At 37.2% G+C, this 13,714-nt stretch overlaps 1 protein-coding gene across 1 annotated transcript; it reads left to right on the top strand.

Moving 5' to 3' along the window:
• Positions 1–7,046: 7,046 nt before the first annotated feature.
• LOC145089595 (uncharacterized) lies at positions 7,047–7,867 on the top strand. Its single transcript, XM_079028016.1, has 2 exons — positions 7,047–7,701; positions 7,764–7,867. Exons 1-2 carry the CDS (start codon positions 7,047–7,049, stop codon positions 7,865–7,867), a joined length of 759 nt encoding a protein of 252 aa, XP_078884142.1.
• Positions 7,868–13,714: the final 5,847 nt, after the last annotated feature.

Below are 13,714 nucleotides of genomic sequence, written 5' to 3'. Positions count from 1 at the left end.
ACGATCCAAACTCTCGAGGACATGTTACACACATGCGTGTTAGATTTCGGTGGCAGTTAGGATACGTATCTTCCGTTAGCGGAATTTTCGTATAACAACATTTACCATGCCAGTATAGATCGACCTCCCTTTGAGAGGCTCTATGGGAGGAAGTATAGGACCCCAATCTGTTGGGGTGAGGTCGGTCAGAGGGTCATGGGGAGTACGGAGGTGGTACTCAAGACCACAGAGCGGATTCAACAGGTCTGGAGTAGATTCCAGACTGCTCAGAGTCGGCAGAAGAGCTATGCTGACAAGAGGCGTTCAAAATTAAAGTTCCAGGTGGCCGACATGGTCCTTCTGAAGGTGTTACCGTGGAAGAGGGTTATTAGGTTCCGGAAGCGGGGCAAGCTGGGCCCCAGGTTCATAGGTTTGTTTAGGGTGTTGGCCCGGTGGGCCGGGTTGCTTACCGGTTAGATCTTCCAGCAGAGCTCAACCAGATTCATAGCACTTTCCATGTGTCTCAGTTGCGGAACTGCTTAGTGGATAAGTCAGCAGTGGTACTCCTTGAGGATATTCGGGTTAATGACAACCTGATCTACATTGAGAGACCAGTGGTGATTCTAGATCGCAAGACGAAGGAGTTAAGGAACAAGAGGGTTGAGTTAGTTAAGGTGTAGTGGCAGCACTGCAACGGTTCAAAGTGGACATGGGAGCCTGAGGAAGAGGTGGGGGAGAACTACCCGAAGTTGTTTTCAGATGTAGCAGACTTCGAGGACGAAGTCTAAGACAAGTGGGGGAGAATTGTAACGTCCGGTTCCCTAGTACGCATTTAATTAAGTATTTATTTATTTTGAAAGAAGGACTCGACGAGTTGGTAGCCCTGAATCGTCGAGTAGAGGGTAGTTTGTGCGCAGGGTTTTAATGAGCTACTCGATGAGTCATAGCTTGGACTCAACGAGTAGGACAGGCTGGATGAAACCCTAATCTCTAGGGTTTGCACCCTATTTAAGCATCATATTTGGCCTCCATTCCAACCTCCATCACCCCAAACCCCGATATTGAAACCCTAATACGCCATATTGAGCTATTTCTTGCCATTTTGAGTGTTATTTGTGCCTTTTGAAGCTTGTGGAAGAAGTAGAAGATAGAAGACTCAAGAAGGAAGGAGTAGATCCAGGAACTACACTCCATTGGCTACAATTTATGGTAATCAAGTTACCAACTTGATCATTCTTCTCTTAGATCTACTTGTGTCCATTTTATGAAAGTTTTGGTTCAAGAACCTTGGTCCTTGGGGTTGGAACGTAATGACCATGGAAGCCCCATGCTAGCTTATAAGCAATTTTATCGTCTTTTTAGACCTAAATGACCATGCATGGAAGGAAAGCTCGGAACTTTATGTGTCCAACAGGTGTTAAAACCCTAGATCTAGGTTTGTATGTGTGGATTTGAGATTCTATGGCATTTTGGACAAGATCCATGCCTTATAGGAACTAGGGTTTTGTCTAAACCCTCTTAGGAGAGTTATGAACGGGTAAAGTTGGAAACTTTACCCTTAGAAAGGCCTATCCAGTGGGAAAACGAACTAAGAACCTTGGATCTATAAGATAGGGGCTTAATCTGTTAAGATGGCCAAATAGACAAAAGGACCCATCGAGTCCATAAGGGAACTCGACGAGTCGTATCGTGTTGTTTGATTTTAGTTATTAGAACTCGACGAGTCTGTAGAGGGACTTAACGTGTGGATGAGCCAAGTCGCGACTAATCAGCCCGATAGAACTCAACGAGTCGGTGGAACGACTCGGCGAGTTGATTCGTGTTTTCAAGATATCTGAGTTATAGAACTCGGCGAGTAGAAAGGTTGACTCGGTGAGTTGGTCAAGCCAGAATGTTGACTTTGACCAGAGCGTTGACTTTGACCAGGGGTAAAATGGTCATTTTACCCTAGGAAGAGTCATCAGTTTTTGATTAAGTGTTATTTTGGAATTTATAGCCGGAGAGTCGCCGGAGTAGCAGACAGGGATTCCTCACTTGAGTTCAACATTCATTTTGAGAGGCGAGTCTTCTCCTATAGGAACGAGTCTAAGGCACCAAGGTCGACCTGTTTATTTGTGATTGTATGTGTCGAGGTTAGCCCGATGCAGTTAGTATGCTTGATGTCTTCGTGATTCTTGCGTGTGTATCATTATGTGTTCCAGACTTTGGTCCGATGCCGAGGCAAGCCCGAGGAATGTTAGCTTTATTTTTATTCTTATGTCATGTATATGATTATGTTATGCTCATGATATGTATACCGGATTTCGATCTGATGTCGGGCGGGGCCCGATGCAGTGGACTAGGCCTAGTATGTGATTATGTGTATAGTATGTGGTAACTTGGGTAGACTCACTAAGTTTTGTGCTTACAATTTTCAGTTTTAGTTTCAGGTACTTCCACTAGCAAAGGGAAGGGCTCGTGATGATCGCATGGCACATACCATAGTTTCAGCATGGGATTGTTTTAGACTCTGATGATTACTTATATGAATGATACAGTATTTGACATGATGTTTTTGAGATACATGGTTCTTGTTTTATTATGATGATGGATGATTTATGGTTTAAATAATGATTTTAAAATGAAATTTTTGGACCGTATTTTTGGGATGTTTCATACTGAAATCTCACGAAGAGGAAGTAACAAAAGAGGCAAAGATTGTTTCAAGCATGGGATCCTTGGAGTTGGTAGCGAATGGAAAGAAGACTGCTGAAGAATATTCTGAATCAGACCTTTCAGAAAGTGAAATCTCAAAAGAAGACAAGGCTTTTTGGTGTCTAATCCCAAGAAGTTCTATAAGAAGAACTTTTCTCATTACAGAAACAATTTCAGGCAAGATAATTCAATTTCATAGAAGCCTAGGGATGAGTTTTTCAAGAACTCAGTGAACGACAAGGAGAAGAAAGAAAAGAAGTTGTTGGGTGATTCTGGTTATGATTGTAATTACTTTCATGACAAGAATCACTTTATGAAGGAGTGTATGTTGAGGAAGCAAAATGAGAAGAGTGAAAATGAAAAGGACAAAGCCTATTATTTATAGAAGATAGAGGAGCTTCGGAAAAAGAATGTGTCAAATGCGAAGCCGACGTTGATCGTTCAGGAAGGCAGTGATGATGACTGACGAGTTGAGGTTTGGTCTATAGACTCGGGAAACCCATACATGGCGGATGCTTTGTGGCAAAGTTAAAATTAGGGTTGAGAATTTGGCCCGAAAACCCAAACCGCACCGAACCGAATTAGGCCCGAATAAGCAATTTGATTCGGGTTTCGAGTATGTATATTATGCTTATTTGGTTCGGGTTACCCAAATAAGAGCTTATTCGGTTCTAAATACAGACCCGGATAATCATTCATCCTCCCCTTTCTCTCATCGAAAAAATACAAAATTATGATTCATATTTTTGTCCTCTTCGTTTATAACCAAAAAAAACCTACACTCGTTCTCGTCGTTTCAAAATCGACCAACATTCTCATCTACTTCCAAAATCGAAATCACTTTTGTTGATCCTTTCTCTTGTTTCAAACTTTAAAAAACCAACCTTTCCTATTGTTTCTAAGGATTCACAAATTCCTACTTTGTCTAGTCATGGAAAATTGGACTCCAACTCAAGAAACGCAAGTAAGAAATTAATTCCCATTATGTTAATCTACTAAGTAAATGTTATTCTTTCAATGTGTTATTATGTTATGTTAGTCTTTGAATGTTTTCTATTAATGTATAAAAGTACATTTTTATTCTATTATTCGTGTTATTCAGGTTATAGAATCCTAATACGGGTTATTCGTTTTTTCTCGATTATATTAGGTACTTAATCAACTTGTACATGTTATTCGGGCAATAACCGGACCGAGTCGATTAATACCTGAACTGAACCGATATTGGTTAATCAGTTTGGTTTTCGGTTCATTCGATTACCCTTATTCGATTTTCGAGTTATTCGGGTTCAAGTCGGCTCGGTTCGATTCTGACCCGAATAACATCCCTAGTGAGAAGTGCAGGGATACGAAGGCAAGTGATTAATGGTTTAGAACGGAGTTTTGAAACAAAGAGGGTATTCTAGTGATGGTGGTCGAGTATCCAAAAGTTGTTTTGCTGTGAAAGCTATTTCAGAGAAAGTTAAAGAATGCGAGAAGGCGGTCGACAAGGTACATTCTATACTCAAATCTCTTAAAATTCCTGTGTCTCGTTATGATTCTGAACTAGACTATTTAAAATATACTATTTCTAATTTTACTATTTTAGTGTTAGTTTAAAACGAACTCGTATCAGTAATTCTAATCTAACTGATCAACTCAACAGGGTAACATTTAAAAGTGAAGAGTGAAGATTAAGAATATAGGCCTTGGAATTAGAGCTTACTAGGTCACGTGATGATGTCATTTATCTTAAACGAGATAGTCGTGCACTTTTGAAACAAATGAATATTTTCTGTTTAATTGTTATGCATTTATATTTCAATATTAATCAATTGCATTTGGATTCTGAAATAGGGAAAGGTCCGCATAAAATTATTTTACCCTTTCTTCAATTGAAAGATGAAATCGATGCTGATTGTTATAAATACGAATCTATTGTTTCATCAGATGACGTTTCTAATTCATACAGGTTTGGATTTGAGAAAATCAAGGAATATATATATATAGTCCAAAGACTATAAAAACATGTTGAAAGAATTATTGAACGAAAAAGATAAAGAACAAATCAAATTAAGTACTATGCAAAAATATGACTCATTATGCAAGAAATTAAATTCAGAAAATACTTTTTCCGAAACTGTTTCTGAATTTGATCAAAGCAAAATGAGTGAGATTTCTGTAAAGGATGAAATTGATTGTGTCTATTTTTGTGCAAAATGTTAACGAACCTAAGAAAAATTTGATTTCAGAAAACTCAATCAAATTCGTTCGTATTGTTGAAAACAAAGGTTCAAATGTTTTGAAAGAAAAAGCAATTGTTTTTCCGAAAGTCCAAACCGTGCTGAATCAAGTATTTGTTATAACCGGACTGAACAAAAATGATACACCTGAACTAATGTCCCTAGTTAACAATGATAGTGCGAATGGATGTGATGAATTCTTCTTGTCAAAGCCGATTGATAATGGCGATGAAACAAAAGGTCTTTCAGAAATGACCTCATGGAAAACAAAAGGGAAATACATTTCAGAACCATTGAATCATGTGAACCCCTGTTATGATCAGGCTGGACCAAGTGGCACAAAAGACGTTTCCAGTGAAACCTTTTCCGAAGAGAATAAAATGTCAGTTAGAAAGAAAAACCGAAACCTAACATTCATAAGTCTGTTGAAGAACTTATTGCAAAGAAAAGACAGTTGAATTCTAGATATAGGAAAGTTTTGAAAGAAAGAAACCGTTTTTGGAAAAATAAGAATTCAAATCAAATTTCTGTCAGTTTAGAACGATCTTCTAGTCAAAAAGCTGATTCATCCCATCTTCCGAAACCAAAGTCAATTTTTTCTACAAAATCACAAGTTTCGAAACCAATTGAAAAGCCAAAACCAAAGTTTTCTCCTCAAACTCATTTTTCAAAACCTCTCAGCAAATCAAAGGATTTTAAGGGAAAAACCAAAGTTCTTTTGGAACCAGAGGTTACTCTCAAAGTATATGAAGCAAATGTGAAATGGGAGGAAAAGGCATTTTCAAAAAGAATGTCACCAAAAATCAAAGAATATATTCAATGAAAATCTAATTTTGCTGAAATTAATCTTTATGACAACAAAATGGAAGTTTACAAAATTGAAAAAGGGAAGAATCATGTTTTGAAAAGAAAATCATTTTGGGTTGATAAAACTAAGATACTTCCTGTTCAAAAGAAATCCTCACAACAACCCAGGATGGTCTGGGTTCCTAAATCTCTCTAATTTTTGTAGGTGATGCGTGACGAACAATACGATTCATAATGGTATATCGATAGCGGTTGTTCTCGTCACATGACAGGGAGAAAAGAAGAATTACGATAGTTTAGATCTTTAAAGGATGGTGGGAGAGATGAAGGCCTGCGACAAAATGTAATAAGTGTTTTGCAATTAGTTGTAGGTACAAGACTGAAGGTTTCTTTTGATGAAGAAGGTTCAGATATTATTGAAAATAAATCTAAGGTACTGCTTCTGAAATCCAAATGGAATGGTGAGATGTATCCACTGAATCTGAATCCAATCAAAGGGAAGCCATTTATTTGCTTGCTTACGAAAGAATCTTCGGATGATAGTTGTCTATGGCATACAAGGCTCTCCCATCTGAACTTCAAGGATATAAACAAGCTCGTCATTGGGGATCTTGTTAATGGTCCGCCTCTTCTGAAATTCGAGAAGGAACATTTATGTGCTGCTTGTGAGCTTGAAAAACAAAGCAGGAAGAGTCACTCAACCATGATCAATACCAAAATCATTGAACCATTGGAATTGTATACTGGTCTTTGTGGTCCATCAGCCATTAAATGTATTGGTGGTAACAAATATATTAAGGTTATTGTTGATGATTTTTCCAGATTTACGTGGGCGTTTTTTCTTAGACAGAAATCAGATGCAACTTCGAAGATGATAGATTTTATCAAGCAAGTTAAGCTTCAATTATGAAAGCCTGTTCAGAAAATTCGCAGTGACAACGGTTTAGAATTCAAAAATCAAGCATTTGAAGAATTCTCAACTAGAAAAGGAATCTCTCACAACTTTTCTTTGCCTTACACTCCACAACAGAACGATGTTGTTGAAAGACGAAACCATTCTCTTTGCGAATCTGCAAGGACGATGTTATCATTTGCGAATCTTCCTCTCTATTTCTGGGCTGACACTATTGCAACTTCTTGCTTCACACCGAACCGATCTTACATCAATAAAATATTTCTAATAACTCCTTATGAAATTCTGAACAATAAGAAACCTAACGTATAATTATTTCATGTTTTTGGATCCAGGTGCTTTCTTCTTAACTCTAAAAAAAGTCGGAACAGTTCAATGTGAAGGCAGACGAAGGAATTTTTCTGGATTATTTTCTCACTTCAAAGGCATATATGGTTCTGAAAAAGAACTCAAAAAAAATTGAAGAAACCTATTATGTCACCTTCGATGATAACTACATGAAGAGATATCAGAAAGAAGATTATCCGTCTCGGGAAATTTGTCTGTCAACAAATTCTACAACTATTCCTCTCATGAATTTGCATGAAGAATTTCTAAATTTTTTTGATGAGCCTGAAAAATCCATTTCCTCGGAATCGAAGGCTAAGGATAACAAAGATGATGAACTAAAGAAGATAGTTAATGAAGCTGCTAAAAACATCGAGACTTCTCAGGAACAACCAATTCTGAATGCTTCTGAATTCCCAAATCGTGCACAACCTATTGATGCTCCATTCCAGGGGGAGGGTTCCACTTCGAACTCCAAAATGGATGATACATTCCAGGGGGAGGATCCAATTTCGAACATAGAGTCACATGCAAACTTCCAATGGGAGAATGAAAATAATGACTCAGATGTACAATCGGAATTCAAAGAAGTTTATGTTGAAATCAATCTAGCTCTTGATCCAAACTATCCTCTGATGGTTAATTGGACCAAAGATCTCCCACAATCTCAAGTGATAGGATATTCATCTTCAGGATTTCTTACACGGGCTCAACAAAAAGCAAAACAAACTTCATTATTTTCAAATTGGAATTTTGCATGTTTAACTCTTTCATTTCTTATATTGAGCCTAAATCTGTTAAAATTGCTCTTGATCATGCAGATTGGGTGCAAGATATGCAGGAGGAACTAAATGAATTTGAGAGATATAAAGTGTGGAGATTGGTTCCTACTCCGAAGGATGCTTCAGTTGTCAGAATGAAATGAGTATTTTGGAATAAGATGGACAAAGAAGGAAATGTAATCTGAAACATGGCATGCTTGGTCATTAAAGGCTACTGTCAAGAAGAAGGAATTGACTACAAAGAGACATTCAAACCGGTGGCTAGACTGGAATCTGTTCAGATTTTTCTCGCCTATGCGGCTCACAAAAAAATTGATGTATATCAAATGGATGTGAAGTGTGTATTTCTGAATTGTGAACTGGAAGAAACCATCTATGTTTAACAACCACCTAGCATTATGAATGAAAAATATCCAAAATCACTGCTATGTTCTGGATAAAGCGGTATATGGTCTTAAGCAAGCACCAAGGGCGTGGTATGAAACTCTGACTCGATTTCTTAAGCAAACTAAATTTAAATAGGGTATTGTTGATCCAACCTTCTTTCGTAAGTAGGAGGGTAACCATCTAATAATTGTTCAAATTTACGTTGATGACATTATTTTTGGATCTACTAATCCCAGCCTCACACTTGAATTCTGAAAGTTAATGGAAACTAAATTTGAAATGAGTTTGATGGGTAAGATTAACTTTTTTCCTTTGAGTGAATATAAGACAGAGTTTAGATTCAGAAGGTATTTTCATCAATCAATAAGCCTTCACAAAAACCTTATTGGCGAAATTCGAAATGGTGGGTGATTCTAAAGTCAAAGTTCTAATGGCTTTCGGAACGAAACTCACACCTTCACTTGATAAACCAGCAGCTGATATGACTTTGTATCATCAAATGATTGGATCTTTGTTATAATTAACTTCCATTCGTCCTGATATCATGTTTTTTTGTGTGCTATTGTGCCAGATTTCAAGCCAACCCTAGAGAACCTCACATGTTGGCAGTCAAGAACATCTTTTAGTATCTGAAGCAAACTACTTCTCTTGGACTTTGGAATCCATCGAATTCAGGATTCTTTGTACAAGCATACTCTGATGTTGACTTGGGTGGATGTGGACTTGATCGGAAAAGTACATCAAGGGGATGTCAGTTTCTGGATGGAAAAATTTTAAGTTGGCAATATAAGAAGCAAACTTGTGTCTCCTTGTCCACCGCTGAAGCTAAGTATATTGTTGTTGCATCTTTTTACATCACAAGTAGTGTGGATTCAGAACCATCTTAAGGATTATGGTATTAATATGAAGAGAATCCCTCTATATTGTGATTTCGAAAGTGATATTAGAATCTGCCTAAATCCAATGCAACACTCAAAGACAAAACACATTGCACTGAGATATCATTTTATAAAGGATCATGTTGAGGATAGTAATGTTGAAGTTCATTTCGTTAGATCCTCAGATCAGTTGGCCGACATCTTCACAAAAGCCTTACCTGAACCTACGTTCAATCAAATTTTGCAAGGGCTAGGAATGATGGAAGTTGACTCAGATCTGAATTCTACTTCGTAATCGGAATTAACTGTTCATGTTTTGAATTGTTCCGAGATTCGGAACGTCTCAGAATTCATTTTTCAAATTTTGATTGGTTCCAAGCTTCGAAATGTTTTGTATCCTTTGTACACTATGTCTCTTCCGATTGGTTCCAAGCTTCAGAATGATTCAAAAGTTACTGTTCATTTCTATTTCAGAATTATTTTTATTAAAAATTACAAAAAAAAACAATTCTTTATTTCTGTTTTTATCTTTTTCATAAATCAAAAATTACAAAAACATTCTTCTTTATTTATGTTTTATCATTTTCAGAAAATCAAAAGTTAAAAAAACATTTTTCTTTATTTCTATTTTATTATTTTCAAAAATCAAAAATACCAAAATATTTTTATTGCTTGTGTAAAGCTAATGTTTTTTTAGGTTAATATTCTTTCTAATCTTAATTCAGAACAATGGGGAGGGTATAATTTTGAATCCTTATCCTAGATACGTGTCCCTAGAAGCATGTTGTCCCAAGCCTCTCAGACTTTATGTTTGAAGCCTTATTAAACTTTCATTACGATTGTTTCTTCCCAATCAGGCTATTCATTCCCATAAGTCATTGAGCTACCTTACTCTTCTCATAACGAGTTAAAAGTTGACTGCTTTGTCATTTATTTATAGCACAGGTACACTTTCTTCTTCGAAACCAATCTATAATTTATCCATCAATTTTGTGTTCATAAACGTAACCCTTGAGACTCTCAGAAATTACCACTAAGGTTTATGGTTACACAACATCTATGTTTATGATCTTGAAATCGTTATCACCATGATTTTGAGTGAGACCCAAAATTTTGAATCCCATTTCTGAATTGACAGTGAACAACTAAATGTTCTAGATTTTTTTCTCCAAGGAATTGTCGAATAAAAGCTTTTTGGTTGGCACCATCATAATTTGAAATCTCAATTTTCTTTTGAGTGATCTTAATGAAATATTCTTAACCCAAGACATTTCTGTCCAACTAGATTCATATATATATATATATATATATATATATATATATATTAGATTTCCATAATATCAGTCACTTAAAGAATATCCAAAGCTTACTTGTTCTTATGGCTACACTGGTCAAACAAATACTTCTTTTAGATTTTTGGACTTATGTCAAGTTACGGAATCTAGTTGAAGCTTAGCCACCCATGAAGCCTATTAAAAGAAGCCTTTCACTGTTTCTTATAAGACTGGTGATCGTAATTCAACGGGATACCACACAAGTACTTCAGAGTCTCTCTTGACTCATACAGAAGAGATCGTTGCCTGGGATCCATCTGATTTTCATGTCAATTTTATTTGACATCACAGAATTCCTAAAGTTAATTTGCTTTATTTCTTTATCTTTGGCAAACTTTTGCACAAAAATCCTTGAGATTTTTCTGAGTTTGGTTCTAAATTCCAAATGGTTACTTTCATTTTGAGAACAGGTTAGGATCTAACAGTTGGTGAATTGGTTGCTGATTATGGAATCGTCAAATCTGAAACGACGGTTTATTAGAGATAAGATTTTAAATCAGGCACGTTTTTTTCAAAATCCCTGACATCATGCGTGTCAGTTACAATGGCATCTGACACATTGATGAGCTGTCATAATTTTCAAGGCTACTTTTATAGGGTACGGGAACGTCAAAAGGCGCTTTTCTCTCACCACTTATCACTTACCGTATAAAAGGGGGTATTCAAATAGTTTTCTCTCACCACAAATACTATTCTCGACTCCTTTACATCACAAACCCTTGAATTCTCTCTACTGTTCATCATCTTTTTCATCGTATAAATGGCAGGTTCATCTGAGCATATCGCATTTTTTGACCAATCAGCCTCTGTAATCATGCTCAACGTGAAGAATGGGCAAAATGTGATCATTGATCGTGAATCATCACGCTACGACAAAGTTCTCAGGCCTATTATCGAATGCCTCAAGTTCTTACCACTGGATCAAGCATTAACAATGGAAGAATTTGTTCCTCTAGTTCATCTTTCAAAGGCTTACTCCTCAGCCATCTACTCCAAGGTAGATGAAATAATCCACTTCGAGGTTGCATCTTACAAAACCTCCATCACTAAGGCTCGCTTCAACAGACTTTTAGGGTTTCCTTCATCTGAAACTCTTGTGGATCTAGAATCAATTTCCAACATTGCCCTCATCAAGATGTTCTATCGAATGGGATATATTGGCGACATCGCTTTATTGTTAAAGTTCAGGAAGCCCTTTCTTCCTCCTATATGGAATGGGGTTTTCACTCTCCTTTTCAAGAGCTTCTCTGAAAGAGTTGCAGGATCAAACAACGCAAGTAAGATGTTCTATACTCTGATTTATGGCTTTTATTGTGGAATCAATTTGGATTATGGTTCTATTTTGTAGTCTCAGTTCATCCAAAGCACAATCTCTACAACTTGCCACTCGGGGATATCTTGTGCTAGGTTTTGGTCAATTGTGGTCAACCATGCACTTGGTCATTTTAACGTTCCACTGATGATTGATTCACTGATGGTTGTTATTCCGACTCTTCAGACCTCTACGTTCATGATGTCAGATCCCTAAAACTTCGCTTTTGTTAGGACTATTCTGGAAGAGATGTTGGTGAATGTTCCTTCTGACAATGTTATCGTGAATGAATATCGGAAGCTACCATTGTCTGGTGTTCTCCCTATTACTGATGAATTATGAAAGTTGATCGAGAAGGGTACCGAACCAAAGAGGGGGGGGAGAGAAAATCGAAAGTTGGTCCTTATGAAGTCTTCAAAGCTCCCAAAATGACCAGAAAGCTTGTTAAGAAATCGAGATCTCCATCTCTGGTTGCTCAGGAAGATTCGGATTCAAGAACTGTCACTAAAGTCCGAAACGAAGATACTATTCACCATGAGGAAGAGGATACTGCAGCAACTTCAGAACGCACTCCCACTGAACCACTTCTGAAGGTATCATCTTCACTACCTACATTTATTCCTATTTCGGATGTCTTTCATTCGTTTTCTCCACCATCTTCACCAATCATAACCTCTATTCGTATATCATCTATCCCACTACTACGACCAAAAATTTTTGTTGGACTTTCACTTCGTTAGATTTCCATCCCTTTAACCTCAACCATTTTCACCGATTCCACCCCTCCAACCACTTCCTCTACTACTAATCCACCAGAAATGTCGATTGTCAAGTTCGTTTCGGAGGCGACTAGGGGTTCGGACTTTAATGTCAACATATCTGATACGGGGGCAAATATCCATTCTAGTGTGACTTCGGAGCTGGATACATCCAATTTTCCTCCTAAAAACGATTCAGATGATATTAAGTATGGAGATGATATAGGATCTTTCACGGATTTTGTTTTCAGTCCCTTCACTATCAATCTTAATAGTGATGGTGATAATGCCCCAATGATGAAAGGGTCGTTCAAGAAACTTAATGAGAAATTGGATTCCCTTTTTAAGTCTTCCAAATCTTCTCCTTCACCCAAATAGGAGTATCTATTGACAACCCAAAAGGGCCATAGTGGAGATGTTGAAAAAAGAAAATGCAAAAGTCCTTGAGAAATCTACCAAGGCAATTGAAGCTTCTAAACAGACTTTTTCAGAGACAACCGCAAAAGTCGAAAAACTATCTCAAGAAGTGAAAGACTTTATGGTTGAGTTCATAACTTCTTCTAACTCCAACACTAAAGTTATGAATAAAGTCATTGCATGGTTTTGTAATTCCTTGCAAGCCGAGAAGGAGGCACTTTTTGTTGTTCATTCAGCAATAAAGGTTGACAATGTTGAACTCAACGCCTCCGTTCTTACCAAGATAGAAAAATTAAATGAGGAATTGGCCACAGAAAACAAGATTATGGATTAGTTGGCAGAAAACACTCAGAAGGCCAAGGTCCTTTCGGTAAAGCTGCAATATACAAACAAGTGTGTTGATGATTTGGAATCTGAGAAAACAATTGTTAAAAGCTGTGTTTCTGAAATCAATCAGTATCTGCAGCGCCTTGTGGAGACTCGTGACTCCTTATTCATAGTCTCAGTTCGACAACAACTTTTGGACAAACTGCAACTAGTCGTTGCTATGCTGAATTAGATAGAAGGTGTTTCTAGAAGTGGTGCTCTTCGGAAACAAGGAGGTGAAAATAAAGAAGAACCCCAAGCAAAGAAAACGATTGGAGATCATGAATCAACACCGAAGATTGTTGATCAGAATGGTAATGAAGCTTCTGCATCAAACAAAGGAAAAGAGAAACTTGTTGATGATGAAGAAGAAGAAGAGCCTTTTGAATCTGAGAAGCTCGTGCGAAAGAAGAGAGAGACAAAGAACTTGATGATCTTCTGAAATTCGGAAGGAGTTAGAAGCACAAGAAGTTGAGGCTAACATTGAAAAAGTTACACTTGAAAATTAGAAGTCACTCTTTCCTCCATGGTTAATTAA

Source organism: Lactuca serriola, chromosome 2, assembly GCF_051521515.1.
Source record: "Lactuca serriola cultivar US96UC23 chromosome 2, Lser_US96UC23_V15, whole genome shotgun sequence".
Classification (NCBI taxonomy): domain Eukaryota; kingdom Viridiplantae; phylum Streptophyta; class Magnoliopsida; order Asterales; family Asteraceae; genus Lactuca; species Lactuca serriola.
The sequence above is the reverse complement of the archived record's forward strand: the minus strand, read 5'-3'. Positions and strand labels throughout refer to the sequence as shown.

Coding starts and splice junctions, on each gene's coding strand:
- LOC145089595 (XM_079028016.1), top strand. CDS start 7,047: ATGGTTCTGAAAAAGAACTCAAAAAAAATTGAAGAAACCTATTATGTC. Junction 7,702..7,763: donor TTCAAATTGGAATTTTGCAT/GTTTAACTCTTT, acceptor TTGATCATGCAG/ATTGGGTGCAAGATATGCAG.